The sequence below is a fragment of the Plectropomus leopardus genome, chromosome 3 (genome assembly GCF_026936395.1).
Source record: "Plectropomus leopardus strain MGB_pleo_1.0 chromosome 3, ASM2693639v1, whole genome shotgun sequence".
Lineage (NCBI taxonomy): Eukaryota > Metazoa > Chordata > Actinopteri > Perciformes > Serranidae > Plectropomus > Plectropomus leopardus.
In genome coordinates, this window is record NC_142178.1 from 14,868,843 (window position 1) to 14,890,621 (window position 21,779).

General features: G+C 41.4%; 1 protein-coding gene across 6 annotated transcripts in view; it reads right to left on the minus strand.

Moving 5' to 3' along the window:
- The window catches only part of add3a (adducin 3 (gamma) a), a 118,142-nt gene that overhangs the window by 31,630 nt on the left and 64,733 nt on the right, over positions 1 to 21,779 (minus strand). For 5 of the 6 annotated variants that reach the window (XM_042484713.2, XM_088075691.1, XM_042484712.2 and 2 more), the window contains one exon: positions 11,896 to 12,140. In XM_042484713.2, the coding sequence (XP_042340647.2) occupies positions 11,896 to 12,090 (195 nt within the window). In that variant the 5' untranslated portion in view covers positions 12,091 to 12,140. Of the gene's footprint in view, positions 1 to 11,895; positions 12,141 to 18,640; positions 19,054 to 21,779 lie in introns of those variants that run through there. The other variant, XM_042484711.2, reaches the window with a different exon arrangement.

Sequence of the window (21,779 nt, forward strand, 5' to 3'; positions counted from 1 at the left end):
CCTGAGAGTGAAAATAGGCCATGATGCTATTTCAATGTGATGACTCCTATTGCAGGGCAACATCCAATATTAATTCCTTTATTTCATCTCTGTGCTTATGCAACAGCCAACGCATTCCCAATAGAGCTGCGTCTGTGCACAAAAACATCTCTGACACTTAACTTCCCTTTATCTCCACCCCCCCCTTATCCCCTCAAGTCACCCCGCGGGACGATCCATTAGTGTTGTGTGAAGAAAGTTGGGGCCTTTGGTTTTACGTCCATGTGGGGGTGTTTTGTTGAAAATGGAGCAACCCCCCCACCCCCCCCATGTCAGGAGGCATACAGTCCCAGAGCACCACTGATTCTGAACCCAAGCCAGACATTCCTCGGCCCCTAGTGGCGAGGTTGCTGTGGCAACGGGCCTGTTGCGGATGTCTGACAGTGGAGGGTCTGGGTTTGTTTGTTTTCAGTTGTTGTTGTCATTCTGGGCATTTCTGTTTGACAGATTGTTGTGCCATCACATTGACATTGGAGCTGCAGTGCTGAAGACAGTTTACTGGAGCCAGAGCAGATAGTGACCCTCACGCAGACTCTGTGCTCCTGACTCAACTAAAAGGTCTTTGTTTTTGGTCTGTGCTGGAAGATCTTTGCACAGCACTTTTTGGCCCCTTACATTTAGTGGTACAACCTGTAAATATTATGCTGAAATATCGTTTTTCTGAAGTTGTTAACTGACAGTTGCTAATTTAAACCCCACTGCAAAGCAGTGTTTGCATTTGGAGTTGTGTTTCGATCTGATGAATTTAAGTCCAATTTTATCTAAAATTTTAGCTCTGTTTTGGCCACCACCAACTCCTGTGGGAAATATCAGGCTTTTTACCTGCTAAATGCTCTGTTGAGATCACCTGCTCATCACTAAAGGCCCTGACACACTAAACCGACATCAAAGAACTAACGATGAGAGCTAGGGCTGCTCGATTATGGCAAAGATCATAATCACTATTTTTTTGTTCAATACTGAAATCACAATTATTTACCACGATTACTCATTGACTTTGTCAACATGTTGCATTAATTGAACATCAAAAAACGTCTATAAACAACTGAACTGTAATTTCCTTTAATACTTTTCCTATTGAGCTTCTTTTAATTTCTTAATTTAATCACTATTGAGCGGCCTTTGTATCCTTAACTGATGCTTGAGTGGATGTTGATGGGTTTGTCCTTTTCTTCTTTTTTTTTGTTATTTGGTCATAGGCCTCTTTGTGTTTAAACTTAAGATGATTAAAAAGATTTGACATGTTGCCACGTGGTGCAGACACCACCACGAAGCAGATCTTGCAAATCTTCTTTTTATTGTTTTTTGCTCCATGTCAGATGCCTCGTATCCAAAGTGTTCTAACACAATGGAGATTTTTCTGCCTAATGGTCACCAAACACTGTTGCTCTTCTTCAGTCATCTTTCCTCACACAAATACAACTCGCCTTGCTGGTAATATTGGCTGCAAGTGTTGAGCTTAGGCTGAGGGAAGGGGGGCGAAAATGTGCATGCAGGTGGCATTCAGGGCACAACACAAAATAAGGGTACACCTGCAGAATGGAATGTGGAAAAATAATTGTTTTTTCTCGATTACATCGTTTTTATAATTGTTGGGAGCCGAAATTGAAATTGAAATTTGTTTCATCACGCAGCCCTCATGAGAGCTAACTGCTCAGTCACCTTGTGTCTCCAGTGTCTCTGCCAAAAAGTTGCACATGAGCACTCCGCAAAACTACAACTGAAAGCCAAACAGCATGCAGTTTCTGCACCTGCATGAGAGGAAATAACTCTCCATAGCAGCAGGGAGCAGTAGTCTATAATCACCATTCAAAAAGAGAAATCTTAAGACAGTCTTGCCAGGTAGCACATTAACACAATCCAATTTTGAACGAACAAAGAATATTTACTGAGCACCAGTGAACAATAATGCAAACCATAAGGACAAATTTCTGCTGGCTAAAGAAAAATAATCATACATTAAATGACAAGTTTGTTTCAATGTCATTGTCTACTCACTTCCGTTTCTCTTATTGTGCACTGAACTGAAGTGCAAATCTGAATTATTTCAATCACCACAGGCTCCGCCATCTCCAGCACCAATTCAACATACCATATTGGCTGGAAAAAACCTACAAGAGCCAACGGTGACGGACACACCGCAAAGACTAGGGTGAAAGCAGCTAACGGACATTCAAAACACTGACCGATGGCTGACTGTCGGCTTGATGTGCTTGTTGACTGCTGAACAAGTAGTGCACAGTGAACTTTTACAGCTTTTTGCTAAAAATTCCAAATCAAAATAGACGTGGGCTTAAAAAAACAAAAACAAAACAAAGAAAAAAAAATAGCTAAAAGATTATAAAAAAACTCCTGAGAGTCATTTTTCTTTTTAAAATACTGCCCAATCAATTTCAATACAACAGATCTGGAGTGTTTTGGAATGAAACCTATTAAAAAGCACAAGCATAACAACACACATCCAGAAACAAAACAAACACACACGAACACACAAACACACATGAACACACACACACGAACACACACACACACACACACACACACACACACACACAAAACCACAAGCAGGCATCTGCTCTACAATTTGTGTGTGTTCCCAAGAAGATTATGACAGCAGGGATTTGATTCCCATCATCTAAACAGATTAATCCCGGAGCCTAATGTGGATCGTATCATTAATATTTTGGCAAAACCCCCACATCTGCAGCAATGAAAATAACATCACACGTCAAGTGTGCTTTTTAGCTGTTGTGGCGTGACTGTCCAACTCCAATAAAACTCCCACTTCAACATGAACAAAGTACATCAGGTGAAGCTTCAAAATGACATTACAACATTGCAGCACGTTTGCCTCTGGAGTGAAAAGTAACACAAATATTCATCATCTTCCTTGTCTGATTAAAATCACTGACAAGCAGGTCTCTCCACATACTGGAGGAATAAAATGTGATCCAACCTGGGAAAGGGTTTCCGTGACTGCTCTGAAATGGCAAAAGCTAATCTGTTAAAATGGAACTGCAGCAGTCTTGAGAGAATTAAGTCGGCGTGTAGATTGGAGCTTGGCCAGCACCTCAGTGGACGAGTCAAAGCCGGAGAGTGGAGAAAGTAGTAAAACATGGCCAGTCACGTAAAGTAACAAAAAGCTGGTGTGTCTGACATGGAAATGTTTCAGACATTCTCTGTTGCAAAGGTGAGAATTTATTGGATGAGCTGTCAGGACTGATGCCCTGCTGAAGGACATTACGTCGAGGCAGATGCTTCCTGGAGAGAGTACTCTATCAGACTTTACTATTTGGCAGATGGTGACAAAAAGACATTTTCACATGCATATTTTTGATCATCTGAGCCATTCAGGAGAAAACAGAAACTTTTCATCAAACTCTTCACTACAACAGGACGTTTCTAGTCTTCCAAGAGCTTGTGTCATACTGTATGACCTACAAAGGAGTTTCCTTTTGTCTGGGTCAGTTATTGTTGCAGATACAGGTGACACTCAAACTGTCATCCTGTGGGAGAGGAAGACAAAACTTTTAATGACTTTGTTGGAGTGAAGGCCGACCCTGCATGTCTGCACTTGTGTGCTGATCAAAGACGTGGCGGTTTCAGCATTACCTCACACACTCTGATCTTACTCAGTGCATTTAGAAAAATCTGGATGTTGTTTAGGTTCACACAGCAAACAGAGGCTTACAAACAACAGTCACAAGTAGTTTGTACTCAACTGAGCCTCAGCTAGGCTTTATCAGCCGAATATCAAATGTCCACTTCTGTTTTCTTATACCTGTGAACACTGTGTTTTGGGGTCATTTCCCACACCAGGTTTGGATTACATTCCCACTACAACAAAACTGCATCACAGTTCACCTATAAAGAACACAGTGACCTTTTATCAGGTCTCTCAGCGATGGCATCCGAGCTCAGATTGCGTTATCGTCAACCGGGCAAACAAACCAAAGTAAAGACGGAACTTGAACAATGAAAACAAAACTCTTACAGAAACATACAATACAGAAAGACATGCAAATAAAGATAAAAGGAAAACACACACACAGAGCTATTATCCTTAAAGCTCGTAGGCACACACGAGGTGAGGCCTGTAATTTCAGCCACAACCTCCCCAGTTATGTCAGCACAATGCTGTTCTTTCAAGACCCCAACGTGACAGTGTTACAAAGTAAGAGAGTGCCTCCCTGCAAGCCTGGCAGTGCTATTGATTTCCCTCATCTAACCTCAGAGGGTGCGTCAGTGAGATTGGTCCCCAACTCCAGCTGCAACAGCTCTCTACTCCGCATAAACTCTCTGCCCTTTTCCTTCAGGATGAACTTGTTCACCCCGACAGTTAGTGCACGAAGATGTGAGCAACGGGGATCGTTGGCACTGATTTGTAAAAAAAAAAAAAAAAAAGAAAGAAAAAGCAAATCAATTTATGGAGGTGACAGATATCAAAGGCTACGGTGTTTAAAAAGCAAAAGTGATTTCCTTAGCTCCCCACTGGATGTGTGCTGCTTACGTCTGGCACCTGGTCCCTACGTTGTATGTGTTTCTGTGCCCAGGGACGTCCCTAACAGAGCAAAATAAGATGAAAATAAGAAAATCCAGGCAGGTGGCAGATTCTCTGCAGATAAATACACCACCACACACTTCAAGAGGGTCACATGTGATGATTGAGAGTGATGACTTTTGTATGAGTACATACATTGTTTTCGAAAAATCCTGCATAATGTACCTTCTATATTTGAATAGCCGTCAGAAGAGGACTACAGGAAGGAAAGAAGACTGAATACTTCACTGCGAACCTCCAGGTGTGCTCATATGACATCAGCTGATGTAGCAACGGCACTATCTGATCAAGCTGTATCACAAATCCCATAAAAGCAACTGTCAACAAACTTCTTCTACTGGTTGCACAAGAAATGGAAATATGCAAATAGCCCTACCAACACTATATAAAACAAAGTAGATGACCTGCAGTTACATGCAGGTGCAGGAATGTTTCTGTATTGATTGGCAACAGTCTCGCCCCAGTTCAGCTGCAGAACTATTTGCGTTGGCCGAGTCAAATAAATCATTAATTAACAAACAAATCATAATCTGTTCTCGCTTTTCACTGTTAACTATTGATGGTGCTTGTATTACTATTGTATAAAAGCAGAGCAGAGCAGAGGCTGTGCTGTTGTACTTAATATCAGGTTTTAAGACCAAATCACAGACATGCTGATATTTAGTACAACAGCACAACCCCGGGTGTGATATTGCTTAACTAAATTAGTCACTAACTAATTGGATTATTCATTAATCGGTTTGAGTTGTTTTTTTGTTTTTTTTTAAAGAAAATAAAGTCGAAATTTTCTTGAAAGTTTCTTTACTTCTTTTTAGTCAACTCAATATTTTTGGGTTGTAGACAAAATATGTTTGAGGTCATCATCTTGAGCTTTGGAAAACACTAATCGACATTTTTTAACATCTACTCACATTTTGTAGACCAAATAACTAATTGGTTAATCGAGAAAATAATTGACAGATCAATCATCAATGAAAATATTCATTAATTGTAGCCCTAAGTCGCAGGCTCATTCGGACTGAATGAATGGAACTGACAGCGGAAACAAGGAAACGGGATGTTAAATCCAGTAGGTTGGTCACACCATGGCCAATACCCAATCCACTTAATCAGGTCAGTGTCAGCACTGATACCAATCAGGCATATTGGATTGGTACATAGTTGCAGATCGATTAATGCACTCATTTAAGCAAGAAATAAATCTTAACATTTATTTCGCTTTGCAACTGAAACATTTTTGTCTTTAGTTATGGATGAAAAACATTAATTGCACTAGACAGATGGGGAAACTAGAGGAAATCTTTCGAACTAAGCACTCGAGAAAACTCTTTCAACTTTTGGCCCATTCTTTTGAGGTTGCACATGAGCTAAAGTGGACTTAGTAACATTTCAGTATGTTACCCTCTAATCCTGAGGGCACTGCTCCACTGCTGGAGGTTTTTGCTAAGTTCAGCACCCAAGAGATGTCGTGAAATGCCAAAACTGAAACACAGCCACAGAGACATGGCTCTGAGGGAAGAGGCGGCGGTTTTAAAAAGAGTCTCTGGAGAGAGTTCAACCACTAATGTTCTATCAAATGAGACCTTTAGGACTTTAAAAAGAAAGAGGAAAAACATAATAGAGCACAGCCGTGACATTTGCCTCACACAAGGGGGTTCTCTGCCGAACCCGCCAAAGCACCATAAATTATCCACTTGTATTTTCTGGCAAGTGGGGGAGAAGAGGAGAAAATGTGCACTTCCTCTGAAAACCACGGGACCGTTGCAAATGAGGCTGAGTAAATTTACCACTTGGCATCAGTAAGTCACTTCTACGGATGATGAACGAACTGTGCCACAAGACGTGGAGAGGAGAGGAAAACCTAATAGCAGGGGGAAAAAGCAGGATGAGCAGAGATGCAGAAAATAGACAGAGCATGTGGAAGTACAACTCAAATTCAATTTCATCTGATTTCATTTCAAAGCTCTGAGGGCTTTTGACCTTTTGACTTTTTGGGTTGCAAGTAGAATCACGGCAACCTAGTTCCCAACACAGAGAGAGGCTTAGCCACAGAATTTAACACAAACAAATTAATATCATGATTTACCAACCATGACATCATGAGACTTGGATTTGCAGCCAAAATCTGGATCCAAGCTCATTCCTGCATACGAAATGCAACAGAAAACCACCTCAGTGTGCCTCACAAACCACCTCAAGGTAAATTTCAATCCTTGCATGTCATACGAAACACTCTTTATGTTAACCAACATTACCACTGAAAGTCTTCTGAAAAATCCTTTCACTTCCTATTCTCTCTTACTTCCTCATATTGAGTTTAAGCAGACAAATAAATCAAGTAATATTAACACTGAAGCAAATGTACACACAAACAAGAAGTTTGGGAAGGGAAAAAAATAAACTACTACTGTTTATCTGGGGCAATTCCACGTTAATCATCCCACACTGGACCTTTGACAGTATTTCTACAAATGTAAATTTTAGGTGTTTTAAGTAGAATTTAAGTGTTTTTTAGTAGAATTAAATGTCTAAAATCTTGAGGATTGTGCTGCTTAGATTCCTAAAGACGAGTGGCAAACACCATCACCTTCTGATCAATATTTATGAGGGTGTCACTCTCACAAATGCATCATGGGAGTGTACAAATGCGTATTCCTTACATGTGTAACAATTTACATGAACATGCTTTATCCTCCCTTTCATACCTGCCCCCATGTTGTCTTACTGCACCTCAATTCATATTATCGTTGCATACACACAATGTTAAGTGTCCATGCAGCATAGGGGAACAAAAAGGGACTGAAAAGGTCTCAAGGTTCAATTGTGGCCTTTGACTCTAAAGGTAAACACTACAGCATGAATGAGGCGGTTGGATGAAGTCAGCTGAGTTGATTCAGTCCCGCCTGGTCTAAATTGGTCCGACTTTAAGTACAACCTGCCATCTAAGCACTAGAAACATGTAATCTGGAGCCGCCACTAGTCCCATAACACTGGAATCAAAACAAACAGACAGAGAGAGAGCTGCGATGTGCGTAGCTGGTGATATTCTTGTTGTTGTAGCTGAACTTGAGAGAGCGACAGACAGAGAAAATGGAGAAAGAAATGGATATGATAGGGAGAGAGAGAAAGAGAGAAAGACAGAGAGAGAGAGAAAGAGAGAGAGAGAGAGCACACGTGCTTGTCCAGCTGGTGACACACACTTGTTATTGTTGTTGAATATGAGTAAAGCAGTGCTGAGAGGCCAACTGTCCTGATGTAAGGGCTGAAAAACCCTCTGCGGCCAACAGGGAGCCACCTGTTATTGTTGACTGAGAACTGGTTGGCTCATGTTCACAACCACGTCACGCGTGAATACTATAAACAGCACTGCAAGTGTAACACACAAGCAGACACACACACACACACACACACACACACACACACACACACACACACACACACACATACACACACACACACACAGACACACACACACACACACACACACACACACACACACACACACACACACACACACACACACACACACACACACACACACACACACACACACAGCTGCGACCTGACATGAGGTTGATGATGACAGTGAGCGTGTACTAAAACAATACTACTAAACTAATAGACTATTTGATCTATTAGCTGTGTAGAAAATGATAACTCATCTGTATATCCAGTCAGAGCTGATTAGATCAATGGACAAGAGGAGGAGCTGCTGCAGAGGTGAGTGAATGCAAAATTTAGACCCAGCACAATAAACAATTATGTTTCACTTCACTGCGCCAGAAGTTCTGTCGTTTTGTCGAGTATGCATTGCGACCTGGGACTGTGGTGCAACGAATAACCATAACAGTACATATTCCAACAGCGTTTCTAATGAATAGTCGAACTTCAAAAATATAAAATAAATATGTGGCAGCAGATGTTTCGACTTTAGCAGGCCGCCACAAATAAATGAATGTGTAGGACACCCTGACTAGTTCATGTTCTCAAAAATAATATTACAAAATGTCAAAACAAACTAGCCACCGAATTAAACAATTTTACAGTGATATGAAACATGTACACACTGGTTGATCACAATACAAATGGCGAACACATTTGGTAGATCACAGTGGCCAAAACTGTTTTTTCACTCTCTGACTACCTCTGCCATTCGTTCAACATGCTGAATCATTACTGATAAGGATGAACTGGAGCCAGCTGTGCCAGACACACCGCAAAATACACCAGTGATGGTCAGACACGGACGGGCTCAGGGACAGCCTAACAGTGCCCTGCAGCCGACTGTCTGGCCCACCAATGTCACTCATTTGCTCACCCCTAACTGCACTTGTGGTACTCAATCACGTACGCAGACAATGTGACACAGACATACAGTATCAAGTGGAAACCTGCATCAGCAGCACCATGCCGCTGCCCTCCCAGACATCTGGCACAAAACACAGCGTGCCAAGAAAACCACACTGGGCATGTGCAGAATGCGGATCACATTTAAAGCTTAAAAAGAAACAGGCCAAACCACAGCAGCCACTACCCAATATCAATCACACACACACACACGCACGCACGCACGCACGCACGCACGCACGCACGCACGCACATACAGGCTTGTATTACTCTACTTGTGAGCGACATTCATTGCAATGTCTAACATTATACTTTACCTAACTTTAACTTCACTGTAAATCTGTCCCTGCTGACTCAAAAACCCTCAAAGTGAGTTTGTCACTTCAAAGTAATTCAAAGTACAAATACACACAGACACACACACCTTTCTTTCCAAATACAAGATCCCTTTGTTAACAGTGAGGAGCACTGCAGTCAGAGACCAGCCTTGAATCAATAGTGCAGAGTAAATATTCCTAATACTGCGTGGGCCGAGCAGAAAGGTAGGGGGCTTGTTGTAAAATCTCCACACAAAGTGACGCAACTGTTCAAAGGGCACAATACAAAGACAGAAAAACATTCAACATGACTCTGTGGACGAGGATTTTTTTCTGTGTATTTTTGCCTTTGTTCACATGTAAACTAAATGTTAGGGCTCTGAAAATAAACCTTTTGTAAAACTTTGTCCAGGGTGAAGATTTTCAGGAAGTTTTCAGTGTTGCTGTGTAGACAGGGAAAACTGAGTTTTTTGGGTGTGTGCTGTTATCACGATCGCGAGGCATTACAAATAATTATAGTTATTTTGCGTGATGGCGGGTGTTCCCCAACCAGTGCTAGCTCTAACCTTGCTCACAGGACAGTTTACTCATAAATGTATATGTAAATGAATAAATAAATACTCTGCCACTATACTGAGGAACAGAGGTGTCAGAAAGTGCTTCAGAGGTCACTGCTACAGACAGGCTTCTGGTAATAGCTTTGTTTGCAGACTTCTGATTGGTCAATAGGGCTGCATGGTATGCAGGTAATTACTACCTTTAAAATTATATATAAAAATGATGATGTGATTTTAGCTCGGGTCTATGTAAGCATGTTCCCTATGATTTGTAGGCTGGGGCATCTTTGTAGCACCACAATGCATCATTTATAATGGTATGTTGTGACATATATTGCCATTAGCAAAAACAGAAGCTCCTGCAATATTTGGAAATTGGACTTCGCCATAAATGCGATTTTGCTAATATTTAGTTAAATGTGCAGCCCTATTCCATCCAAAATCTTCTTATTTGTGTGGCTTTAGGGTTGTGTAGTTATATTGTTGCCTTTAATTGTGAGTTTATGTTTTCATGTGGACAAAGAGTATTTTAAATTAACAGTGCTAGCGTGGACAGAATTTTCTAAGAACAAAGTAGGAAACCTCTGCGTTCAAAAATACATGCGTCTGTGTGAACTACACCTTTAGGTGTTGAGTTCCTGAATGGGATGCAGATGAAAAGGAAACAAAACCCTCCACTATGGTGCGTTTCTCTGTGAACTCTGACTCTGTCACATATAGTTTAGTGTTAATGTGTCACTGTTACTTGTGCTCTGTTTGAGCTGCTGCCTGTTATAATCAAAACCTTTGCATTGCATTCTGATCTTTTCAGCAGACTGCAAACCTACAGCAACGACAAAACATCCCACTACTTTGCTTTTACGGTACCATGAGTGCCTGAATAATCAGTATTTGAGGTCCCGAAGGGGCTCAAACCTCTAACTGTACCTCCAGCACTTCAGTTTGGCTACTAGAGCAACAGTAATCCTCAAGAATCCAGAACCTCCAGGGAAAGAAAATCAAACCACAACATGATGCGTGTTGGCTGAAATATGCCCTGTGCTCACAGATTTGTTTACCTCAGCAAAACCTGACCCAACATGAGAGCCACTGGACTGGAGGACACTTGGGAAAGCTCTGACAGTAAGTCGGAGCAAGGGTGTGGTAGCGGGTGGTTATATTAAGGTTTCAGCGGGCAGCTGACTGATTCTGTAGCTGGTGTCACAACATCAGCACAAGCACACACACGAGAGCATGTGATGCTGTAACGTCTTCAGTAATCACTTGATTGAGGAATAATAACTGACAAAAGAGAAAAAGGGAACTGATTACGTAAAGTGTTAGTAAGTGAGGTCAAAAGGTTTTTGCTTGCAGTGAGTTCTCAGAGCAGTCTTGATGCCCCATTCTTTGGCAAAAGGTCAGGTAGTTTTCTCTCCCTGTGTCCAATTTCATTGCAACTGTTCTTTTTTTTTTGCTCAGGCTCATAGAAGGCTCTGGCCTATTTGAGCATACTTTGACAAACAGGTAAAGCACACCAAGGACAGGTCAGAAATCTATCAGAGGGCCAAGAAATACAGATAGACCAACACATTTAATTACAACAGATTAAGAGGAATTTAGAGTTGCCAGTTTTCCTAAGGAATATGGATCCCATCGACCTTTCAGGACTCTCTATGCTCAATGCAACGTACAAATAAGAAAGCACCTTTACTGCCCATTTCCATTGTCTAACATAGCTCTGTGCTATCTGTGTCGTAAATATGCATCTAAAGCTGCACACAAGACCCACTCACATCTCTATCACCTTGTTTGCTTTGTGTGACATCAATAGTGAACAGTGGCTTTAGCTGAAACCATTATACCGTCTTCCTGACCAAACATTTTAGCAGGTTCCCATCTGACAATTGTTCTCCTCCAGACAGTGTCCCCTCAGTAAAAAGGTGTATGCATTACCCTCATTTTGAAACTCTGAAATTTGGGACATCTTCAGTAGCCAGACATGAAAGAAATTTGCCATGACATCATGTTTCTTACAACAATATACAAAATACTCTCTGGACAAGACATATTCCCCTTTTTTCCTCTTGTGACTTACTGGACTCTGTAAGATCTGCGTGACACGTTTCTTCTGCTCCAGAACATTGAAGTCCTGCCGAAGATCAGGTGACATGTTCCTAGCCCTGATGTACTCCGGATCGTTGACGTTGACCCGGTCGAAGTAGCGCTCCTTAGTCCCTCCACTGGGTGGGGGAGGGGTGGTCACCACCCCCTGATGGCCGTCCGTGCTCATGCCTGCTTCACCTCACTCACTCGCTCTATGCCCGCCGCTCCGACTCTCACCTGAGAGGAAGAGAAGAGAGAGGTGGAAATGTTAAAACACAAACTGTGTCATTTGACAGGCAAGTGAGAGAAGTGGAATAACTGACATAAAAAAAACAAAGGATGTGCAGTATTTCATAGCACACAAAAAGAGGAGTTTTAGGGAACAGAACAAAATGTACCAGAATTCTAATGCTGCCTCCAGGATGCAAACCAGATTTGCTTGTAGAACCTACTTATTCCTTAGAACAAAAGCCTTCACTGATGGACACACAACCGATTTAATATCCATTGCTTCCTCCTTCCGCAGGATTTATATAAATGACTGTTGTCATTCTTTTAACAAGATTAACTGTCCAACATAAGTAGTCGCTCAACAGAGTTAGCAAAAAGACATATATTACTCTGAAAACGAATGGAAAACATCAGGCATATGCCGACAAACATTTTATCTGCAGATGACAGCGTGTGTTTGTCAAACAGGAAAAGGATGGCCCTGTTAGTGCTGCTCAACAGTCCTGACAACACAGGTTTGTTCCATACACACACATCGTGTCACAACTGCACATAGGCATTAGTCAGGTCACTCTGACACACCATCCAACACTGAGGCCTTGACTGGTGAGAGGGTTTACTCCCACCGTTCATTCTCAGGTCAGCTGGCATGACAACAAGCATTTTGCAGGATACATAAATTGTTACAGTAGAAGCAACAAGTGTGACTCAACCTCTCAACTCCTTGTTGTGATGCCATGGGACACAGCCAGTGAATGCAAAAGGAAATACTTTTGAAAAAGTGGTAATATTTGTTATGTATTTGAAAGAATTGACTTTGTGATGCAAGACTCACTTACGGGAAATTTAGCGATAAAGTAAAATCTGGGATTTTCTTATAAGTGCAGTAGTTAATGACCAAAAAGCTCAATCCATCCTACACAAATTCCTTTAAAACTTGACCAAAGACCAAGTAAGGAGTTATTCACTTGTTGGTTCAACAGTGGTCTGGCTTTCCACCAATTTCTTTTCTGACATCCTGTAACACATGGGATCAAATGCATCGCCTCCTTGGTGAAATACAAAGATGAACTCAGACAAAACATATGAAACTGCATTTTCCAGGATCCCCTGCAACACAGCTGCTGTTGCAGTAGTAAAGGATAAGCTCGTTGTGTACTAGGAGAGGCGGAGCTTATGGGAGCTCTAACAGATGGTGTCTTGGCTTGAAGAGCAGAGGAATAAGAGAGAGGGAGCAAGAAAGAGTTTAAGAAAGGAATCCCGCTGCTTTCCGTCTTCAAAAGCCCAGTGGTCATCTGACAATGGGAGGACCAAAATTTAGGGGTTTACTCCACCAGAAGCGACTCTCTCTCCCCTTTTAGCCTTTTCTCTAAACCCTGTATGATGGGGAACAGGAGAGAAGGAGAGGTGATTTGGTCTGCACATGCCGCTAAGCTACTCACTCAGGTCAAAAGCCACTTAAAAAGATGGCTGAGATTAGAGGAGAGACACACAGCTAAGTGTATAGAGGAGTCATACTCAGACCAAACAAACAATGAGTTTAAGAAAATCCTTCCAAGAGGATGAATGTGTTTTAGTGGGTCTCTGTTTCATGACAACACGTCTTTACTTGTTCCGTTAGAAGAAAACAACTGTGCTAAGACTTGACATTTTCAGTGTTGCTACCTTACCAATTTAAATATGCAAGAGAGCCAGCAACAACACTTCCTTTCCATTACCAATGGCTTAAACACAGTTATAGCAACTATCCATCAGTCAGGACTTAGATTCACCCCAATATAACCACTACTGCTTTCTCTACTGTTGGAAAGTGGGCAGTCAAGTGTACAATGCCTTGTTCAAGAGCACCTCAGTGGTGACTCAATGAGTTTGTCACTTGTTTTCCCAAGCTTAGTCTCCCTTATTGTTAACTTCAGCTGGTATCTCTGTCACAATGGCTCTATGCAGATGATCTTCATGTTTCTGAGAATGGCAAGCCACAAAAAATAAAGTTTTAGAAAGTTGTAGGAAAAAGAAGGAAGCTTGCATCCGTATAGCTACCTATACAAGGTATGATTTGAAGCAGTTTATGATTTTTGAGCCGCATGACTCATTTTAAAGTCAAACCAAATTTCAGCTTCATCGGACCGATCAAAGCCCAATCAGCTGCTCCCGACTGCCCATTGGATGCTTGGGTGATTTTTTGTTCTGCCATTGTCATGTTCTCGCACAGGTGAAGCAGAGTAACAGTCAAAAGGTCAGTATGTTAGACCCAGAGAGAGAGAGTGAATCAAAGCCTGGACTGACTTGAAACAGACTTTTAAGCTCTTTTTGGAGCCTCCACTCTACATTATTGTGAACCATACCTCTTCTAGCAAACAAAATTCTACTTGCCTGCAGCCCTGAAGCTTTCAAAAAAATCTTTACTGACAATTGTCAATCGTTACAACAGTCGCCAGAGCTGATGAACAGTTTAATTGTCTGTTTTACACATACAGAGTGAGCATGGCTTGAGGTCATGGCTTGACGATTGTACTGTACAGTATGAGCACATGTTGGTTTTACATTGCGGACAGTTTACTTGTACAGTGGGAGTTGGAATTAAACATTTCTAGAACAGGCTTAAATCGTAAAGTGTATGCCCAGCTTAATATGACAATATTTTGCCAAAATATCCGTCTCTGTAAACCAGAGAATCCATAGGAGCACAGGAAGCCTCTTGCTCTCTACCTGATCCCACTTATAAAGCTATGATTTATACTATGGAAGCCCCCCCCCAAAAAAAATCCTCTTTAATTGAATGCAGCTGGGCGGGGAAGAGTTATGTAACCTGATATTGAATTCTCCCTGCTGCTCGCCTGCACTGTTCTGCTTACAGAGTGCACAGGACAGGCCAGAATAAAACCACAAAATGATGGGTGGGGATGGGAGTAGGCATAAAGGGTAATTAAAGGAAGAAACACCTGAGAGATTTTTGGCTATTGTGCAATGCAACTCCTTGTACTCATTCTTCTGTTGCACCAATTTAAAGATTCTCTGGTGCCCAAAAGTAAATAAATTATTGGGTCAGGTAAAAACACGCCTTGTCTTCTCTGATGTATTCTGATTGACAGTGAAAGTTCCTGCCTGAAATTTGCTGAATGTGTGGAATTCTGAGGGGCTGAACGCAACAGCTGTAGCCTCACCAAAATAAAGTTACCCCCCCCGACCTCTGCACCCTGTCTCTCCCCTCCCTTTACACTCACACATAAACCAGCACACTATCCTATCCCTGCTCAGTCACAAGACACACAACTCCAGCAGTCCCCAGCATGAGCTTCTACCCGCCCTCCCTCTGCCTCTCTCAATAGATCATTGTCCCCGTCCCGAACCCTCTGGGCCTGGTCACATCCAGAGAGATCGACGGTTGGGAGGTTTGGGAGGGTGAGGCGGGGAGAGGTGGTTGTGTGAGTGTGTACAATTAATCTGAAATCTGATCCTCGCATTAATGCATTGATGTTTATAATTCAATTTTCATGCTTCATGGCAGATTCTCTCTCGTGATTTATTTACACACTTCTTGAATGAGACACATTGAAGTTTTGCAACAATGCCAGAAGTTTAGATTGAGTTCAGTGACCGACTGGAAATTTTTACAAACAATTGCCCTTTAAAGATATGGCATTGTAGCACAGTGCTGTATTGTTATTGATTTAGGCTCCATTAATCTGCAGCAGATAGACGAGGCAGGCTGTGTTTACTAAAGGGCGCTAGACTGTGACCGCTGCCTGAGGCAAGGTGACCACAACCTCTCACCCCGTGACCTCCAGTGACCCTTGCCTCCCTCTCGCAGCTCTGCAGACATAAGCTGTCCTCATCAGTGGGCAAGTTGTCCATGAAAACTTTCTCATCTACAAACAATTACTTTAAGAGAGCCATAAAACAAATCACAGCTATAAGCTGTGCCATGCTCAACATGTTTTTCGTTACTAGGAGTTACAAGATGAATGGTGTGGGCCTGTAACCTCAATCTAGCCTGGACTTAACCTTAACAACAGGCTGTTACTGCACGAGAGGCAGAGATTTATCAAACACTCTGCGGGTTTTAATCTGATCTGGACAATAAATTATATCAGTTTAAATGAAACTACATTGTACCAGGGCTGCAATGTAAGGTTACTTTCATTAGGCAGTGATTATTTCCTGAATTCATCGATTTTAATTCTCAATTATTTCGTTTACAAAATTTCATAAACATGAAGAAAAAAAATCCCTATTTCTAAAGCCCGAGTTGATATCTTCAGATGACTTGTTTTGTCTGACTAATGGTCCCAAACCCACTGACAATCACATAAGACAAGAAAAACAATTACAGTTACAATTAAGAAGCTCAAAGTAACGATGGTGACAGCTTTAAATGCCTTATTTCGTCTGACAGTCAAAATAGATTTACTTTAACACCATGCATGACAAAGGAAAGCAAAATCCTCATATCTGAGAAGATTAAACCTGCAAACTAAAACCATAATTCAATTATGAAAACATTTGCCAAAAAAGATTAAGTTATAATATATATGGATGTTATAATATATATGGATGCGATTACAATATAATAGTATATTGTAATCGCATCCAACTGTAAAACACAATGCTTTAATGTTAACGTTTCACATTAATTTACTCCACTCCTCCAGACCAGAGATGTTTTTGATCCACATCTGCCGCTGGTTTTCAGTAAGTTTTACTTTTTTGCCTCTCCCTTTTACATCCTGCTATTTTCGAGATTTACAGTGGCCATTGTTTTATCCAATTTGATCCATTGGAAAAGCCGTAAAAAATGCAAATTACAAAAAAAAGCACATTTGTGATGTGTTGGTAGTCTTTGCCTCCAGTTGCCTGCCCACCATTTGAACAAGGCGCTGATGTATGATGCCGTATGCAAAGAAGCTATCGACTAATTGTTGCAACTCTATAAACAATCCAGAAAACCCTACAAATTCTGAATGACTGCAAAATGCATCCATTTTACAAAACATCAGAAAAGTCATCATTTTAATGCATGATTGCATCCAAATCCAATCCTAAACGTATTTTTGTTTGATACCATTAGTTCCTTCTCCATCTTTTTAGGACCTTACTGTACTTTTCTAAGACAGTGCTCACCCATAATGCCTTGGTGGTCCCCTGACAGTTGAAGCAGAGCCTGCGGCTCAGACAACACACAACTTTCCATCTTCATCTGATGACAGCCAGCTAATCTGGAAACCTATGTCTAATCCATATATCTGCCGCTCCATCTCTCTGTCTGGTCCTGTGTCTCTGGTTTGCTACATCTCTCTCACCTCTGTCCATCATTCTCTCTGAATTGATTATCTTCAGCTTTTCTCTCCCTAAAACTGTACACAAGACACCTGGCACACACAAGCCTAGTGGAAAAGACACAACAAACTGAAAACAAAGTCACAATATAATGATTGATATTACAGGCAGTCAACACAAACACTGAAGAAGAAGACGCCCACCACCACACACACCCATCCACCCACTTACACACACCTCCTATCTATATCTTGCCTTAGGGAAGCTTCAAAGCATGACTGCTTGAGTCTACACGAGCTGCCACCACTAATAATAGACAAACAGCCTTTTGGGTTGTGTTATGACCCCAACAGCAACAATACCAGGAAAGAATCCGTATGTTGGTTAATTATATCCACACACAGTGTAAATGGCACGGTGAGCACATGCACGCACAAGTCTGCACACAAGTGAGTAAATCATGTAGAGGCAACTTGTGCACAAAGAGGGGAGTAGGTGTGTCTAAACACGCCTGCATGACAGATCCAGCAGTGAAACTGGAGGACGGTGTGTGTGAGCCAAATGCTCAGCAGCTTATAGATCCTCAAACAGCTTTACTATGAGACAGAGAGAAACTCTTCTCATGAGCCGACCGGTGTGCCAGCAGTCTTTTGTCTGGAACAGTAACAGCTGGGTGCAGTTTGGGGTGTTGGTTTCTTGTGCAATCCTCTTGTGCAGATTGCAACATGCACAAAAACTTATTTTGATTTTTTTGTGCATTCTCTTAAAATTACTGATGTATAATCACTAATGAAAAAAAACATGCTGAAGTCTGCTCCTTGTTACTCTCATGACCCTAAAGTGTGTCCCTCCTTCATATACAGCCTCTGATACTACACACATTAGAGATAATAGCCACAGCTAATCTCTGGAGCTCACACTCACTGCGCTGTTACTGCCAAGCGTGTTTATAGTGCAGGGGTGCGTGCCTGCATATGTGTGTGCGTGTGTGTGTGTGTGCCCGAGCAGCCATACTAACATGGAATTCCCCTAAAACTACAAATCAGTTTCAGGGTTAGGATTTTGAGTCATGGCTCTGGCAGCTTGTGGAAACAAAAACAGAAAACAAGCTGGATTCCTCTTTAAAAAAATGAATGAAATTGGGTCTTAAGAATACACAACCAAATATCCAACCAGGTGTACTGGCACAAGAAACCAGCCCATAGACAAATAAGCCAAGCCCAACCAACCTTGTATTTCCTCCTTGGTCAGTGAATGGGAGAGAACAGGCAGTAGTAGTAGGAGGCTGGAGCAAAACACATGTCTCTATTTTTCTCTATATCTCGGCGTCTGTGCTCAAATTCCAACACTGAGTCCCAGGGAGAAGCCAGGGAAAGACGAGAGAGAAAGAGCGGGATCAGAACGACTGAAAGTGAGAGAGAGGCTGCGATCACAAAACCAGTCAGTCCACTTGTCCATCCAGATTGTCCATATAGATGCTCACTGCTCGAGCTACCAGCAGACAGCAGATTCTCCCAGATTCCTGCGAGCTGTGCTCCTCTGCTGCGCCGGCGTTCATCAGAGAGAGATCTATCAACAGCTGTGAGTGTGTATGTGAGAGGATATATGTGTATGTGTGTGTCCTCCGCGAATGAGGGTGTGTGTTTGTGTGGAAAAGAAGCTAAAGGGACCACGTGATGCAGGCTTAATCCCCCGCCCACTGGCTAGAGGCACACACACACTCAGGCAAACACACACATATGGGCTGCTGGACCAATCAGAGCTCAGGCTCACACACACTAATCACCCCTCCTCCTCCTCCTCCCCCCTGCTCTCTCTCTCTCTCTCTCTCTCTCTCTCTCTCTCTCTCTCTCTCTCTCTCTCTCTCCCTGGTCTAGTCATCTTTTTTTCTTGCTTCTTTTTTTTCTTTGATCCATTCACTTTCAGCTCTTTCTCCCACATTCCACAATCCTCGCTCTCTTTATGTCCCTCATTCACGCCCTCTGCTATCCCGCCACCCCTCAGGCGACTGTACTAAAGGTCAGTGTTTATGGGTCCGGCTGGCAGCAGTGTAACTACAGCCCAACAACCTGCTGCAGCCAAAACTGCATAGCCTTTAAAGCCACTTCCGCCCCTCACAATCACCGTTTTCTGGCTCTGTGGTGAACTTTAACAGCAAATGCCTTAACAAAAAGTCAGAGGACATTGTCAAAACTACAATTTTCCACTGAAAATGTCACAGTTCAATGATTCCAGGTCAGAGGTCAAGGTCAGCCGCATCACAGCTGTTTGTGATTCAGTGACTTGCAAGCAAAACTCTATTATAAACATGGCGTTTTTCCTCCCATCCATTTTTCTGTTTTTTGTTACTGTTGATTGAGTCCTACCAAAGCTGCAACTACTGACCAGCAAACTTGCTTTTCCACAGCACATTCCAAAATGATGCTTCAAAAACCAACCGCAACCACTTAAAGCATGTTTTCTTCATTCTTGTTGATCACACTACACTGAGACATGGTACCAAAACGTGAAGAAAATTATTAATGTCAGATCACAATCACTTTTACTTTGCCATTGGCTGGTCATCTGTAACTGACAGATTAATAATGTGCAGAAAAGGAACCACGACTTTAACTTATGATTAGGGTGAATTGGTAAAGTCATTGATTAATAGAATAATACAGAAAATGACTGCATAGTCATATTTAAAATATATTTAAAAAAAAGTGGTTAAAGCAATGAACCATGTTCCATTGTAATGTATTACATCACTAAAAACTTCAAATGTGTGAAACAAAACCTGAAAAACTACTTTCCCTTAAAATAATGAATTGGGATGACAAAATTAATACATTACAATGTTACTGTCATGATAAAGTTGCATGTGACAGTGTTTTAAGGTTGATTTTTGGATGATCCATTGGCCTTTAAGCATGCAGCTTGATGGGGGTAAAAAAAAATAAATAAAAAGAAATTTGCCTCAGAATAGAAAAAAAAGATAGATTCTAAATATTTGAAGCAGTTTTTTTTTTCTTATCATTAACAAATTAACCAAAGTTGTACAACCACAAAATAAAGTCAACAACCTGAACTCCACTGGTGGAGACAATACACAAGTCATAGGCTAAATGCAGAGGAAAGACAAACAATCCGGGCAGCCAGCAAGACGTCAACCACCTGTCAGCCATGCGTGATGCTGTTTGTTTTTCACAGTATCATGCCTCACCTCAACTGCTATGTAAATTTACAGGTGGATCTTTTAGATTTAATACTGAAAATAAAGATTGTACCAACAGGTGTAATGCATAGAAGTGTTGAAAAATCAACAACAGATAGTTTAAAAAATTCAATTACATCTAATTTTTTACAATATGCAGGCTGCAGGCACTCTCTTTCTGGCTTAGTGTAAGAAACAGTGCTGGTATGTAAATGACCAACTATCTCTCTTAACTTTGAACTGTCTTGTAAAAGTATGTCATTATCCAGCGCTAGCACGGAAAACGTAAATCCAATTTATGTGAGTATTGATGCCAGAAGCTTTTGGCAGAGATCTTTTGGGTAGTAAAGCTGTAGTACATGTTGACTGCCATCACCTGATAGCTTAGATGATAAGTGGTTTTTGTTTAGGCTCCTGGATGAAAAACTGTATCTACGCTGTGGCAACAGACGGCGAGCCAAAACCGATCTGACGACCTGCACTGCAGCTTGAAAACCTGCCAAAATGAAACTTTACACAAAATCCTGCATTATTTTGTGAAACCTGAATCTGTATTTCCACCAAGTATAATGTTTTTCATGCTACAATCTAAAGAGCTGAGTTTTGTGCATAACACATGTTCAGGCAAGAAGTAAAAAATGAAGGTGCCAAATATACATGTCATGGGTTTGTGAATAATGAGATTGAAAGAATAAGTTAATAAAGATATTGACCCACACACAGGATGATTGTCAGTGTTTCAGTATATGTAGTGTGTCTCTCAGTCACTTTAAGCTATGAGATTGTGATGAGAGGGACTCTGTTAATGACAGCTTGACACAGGAGGCAGTAAACACCACTGAGGTGAAGCTGTGACATTGTGCAACCAAGTGAACTATGTACAGATCAAAAGGACAGCTGTCAGCCATAATACTGAAAAAAAGGACTCTGTAGTTTTCATAATTTCAATAAAATCTGTGATATTGTTTTATTTGCAGTTTTATTGTAAATGAAAGGTTTTGAAGTTTTCCAAAATGGCACTCTTCTTGAGTCTAAAATGTAAAAAGACAACATAAAACGTTGTAATACACAGTAAGTCTGTAGTACAGTGGGTTTACAAGTCTTTCATAACAATGTTCGTTATCTAAAGATTAAATGTTTTATTTTGTGACACATTGCTGCATAGTCTATTA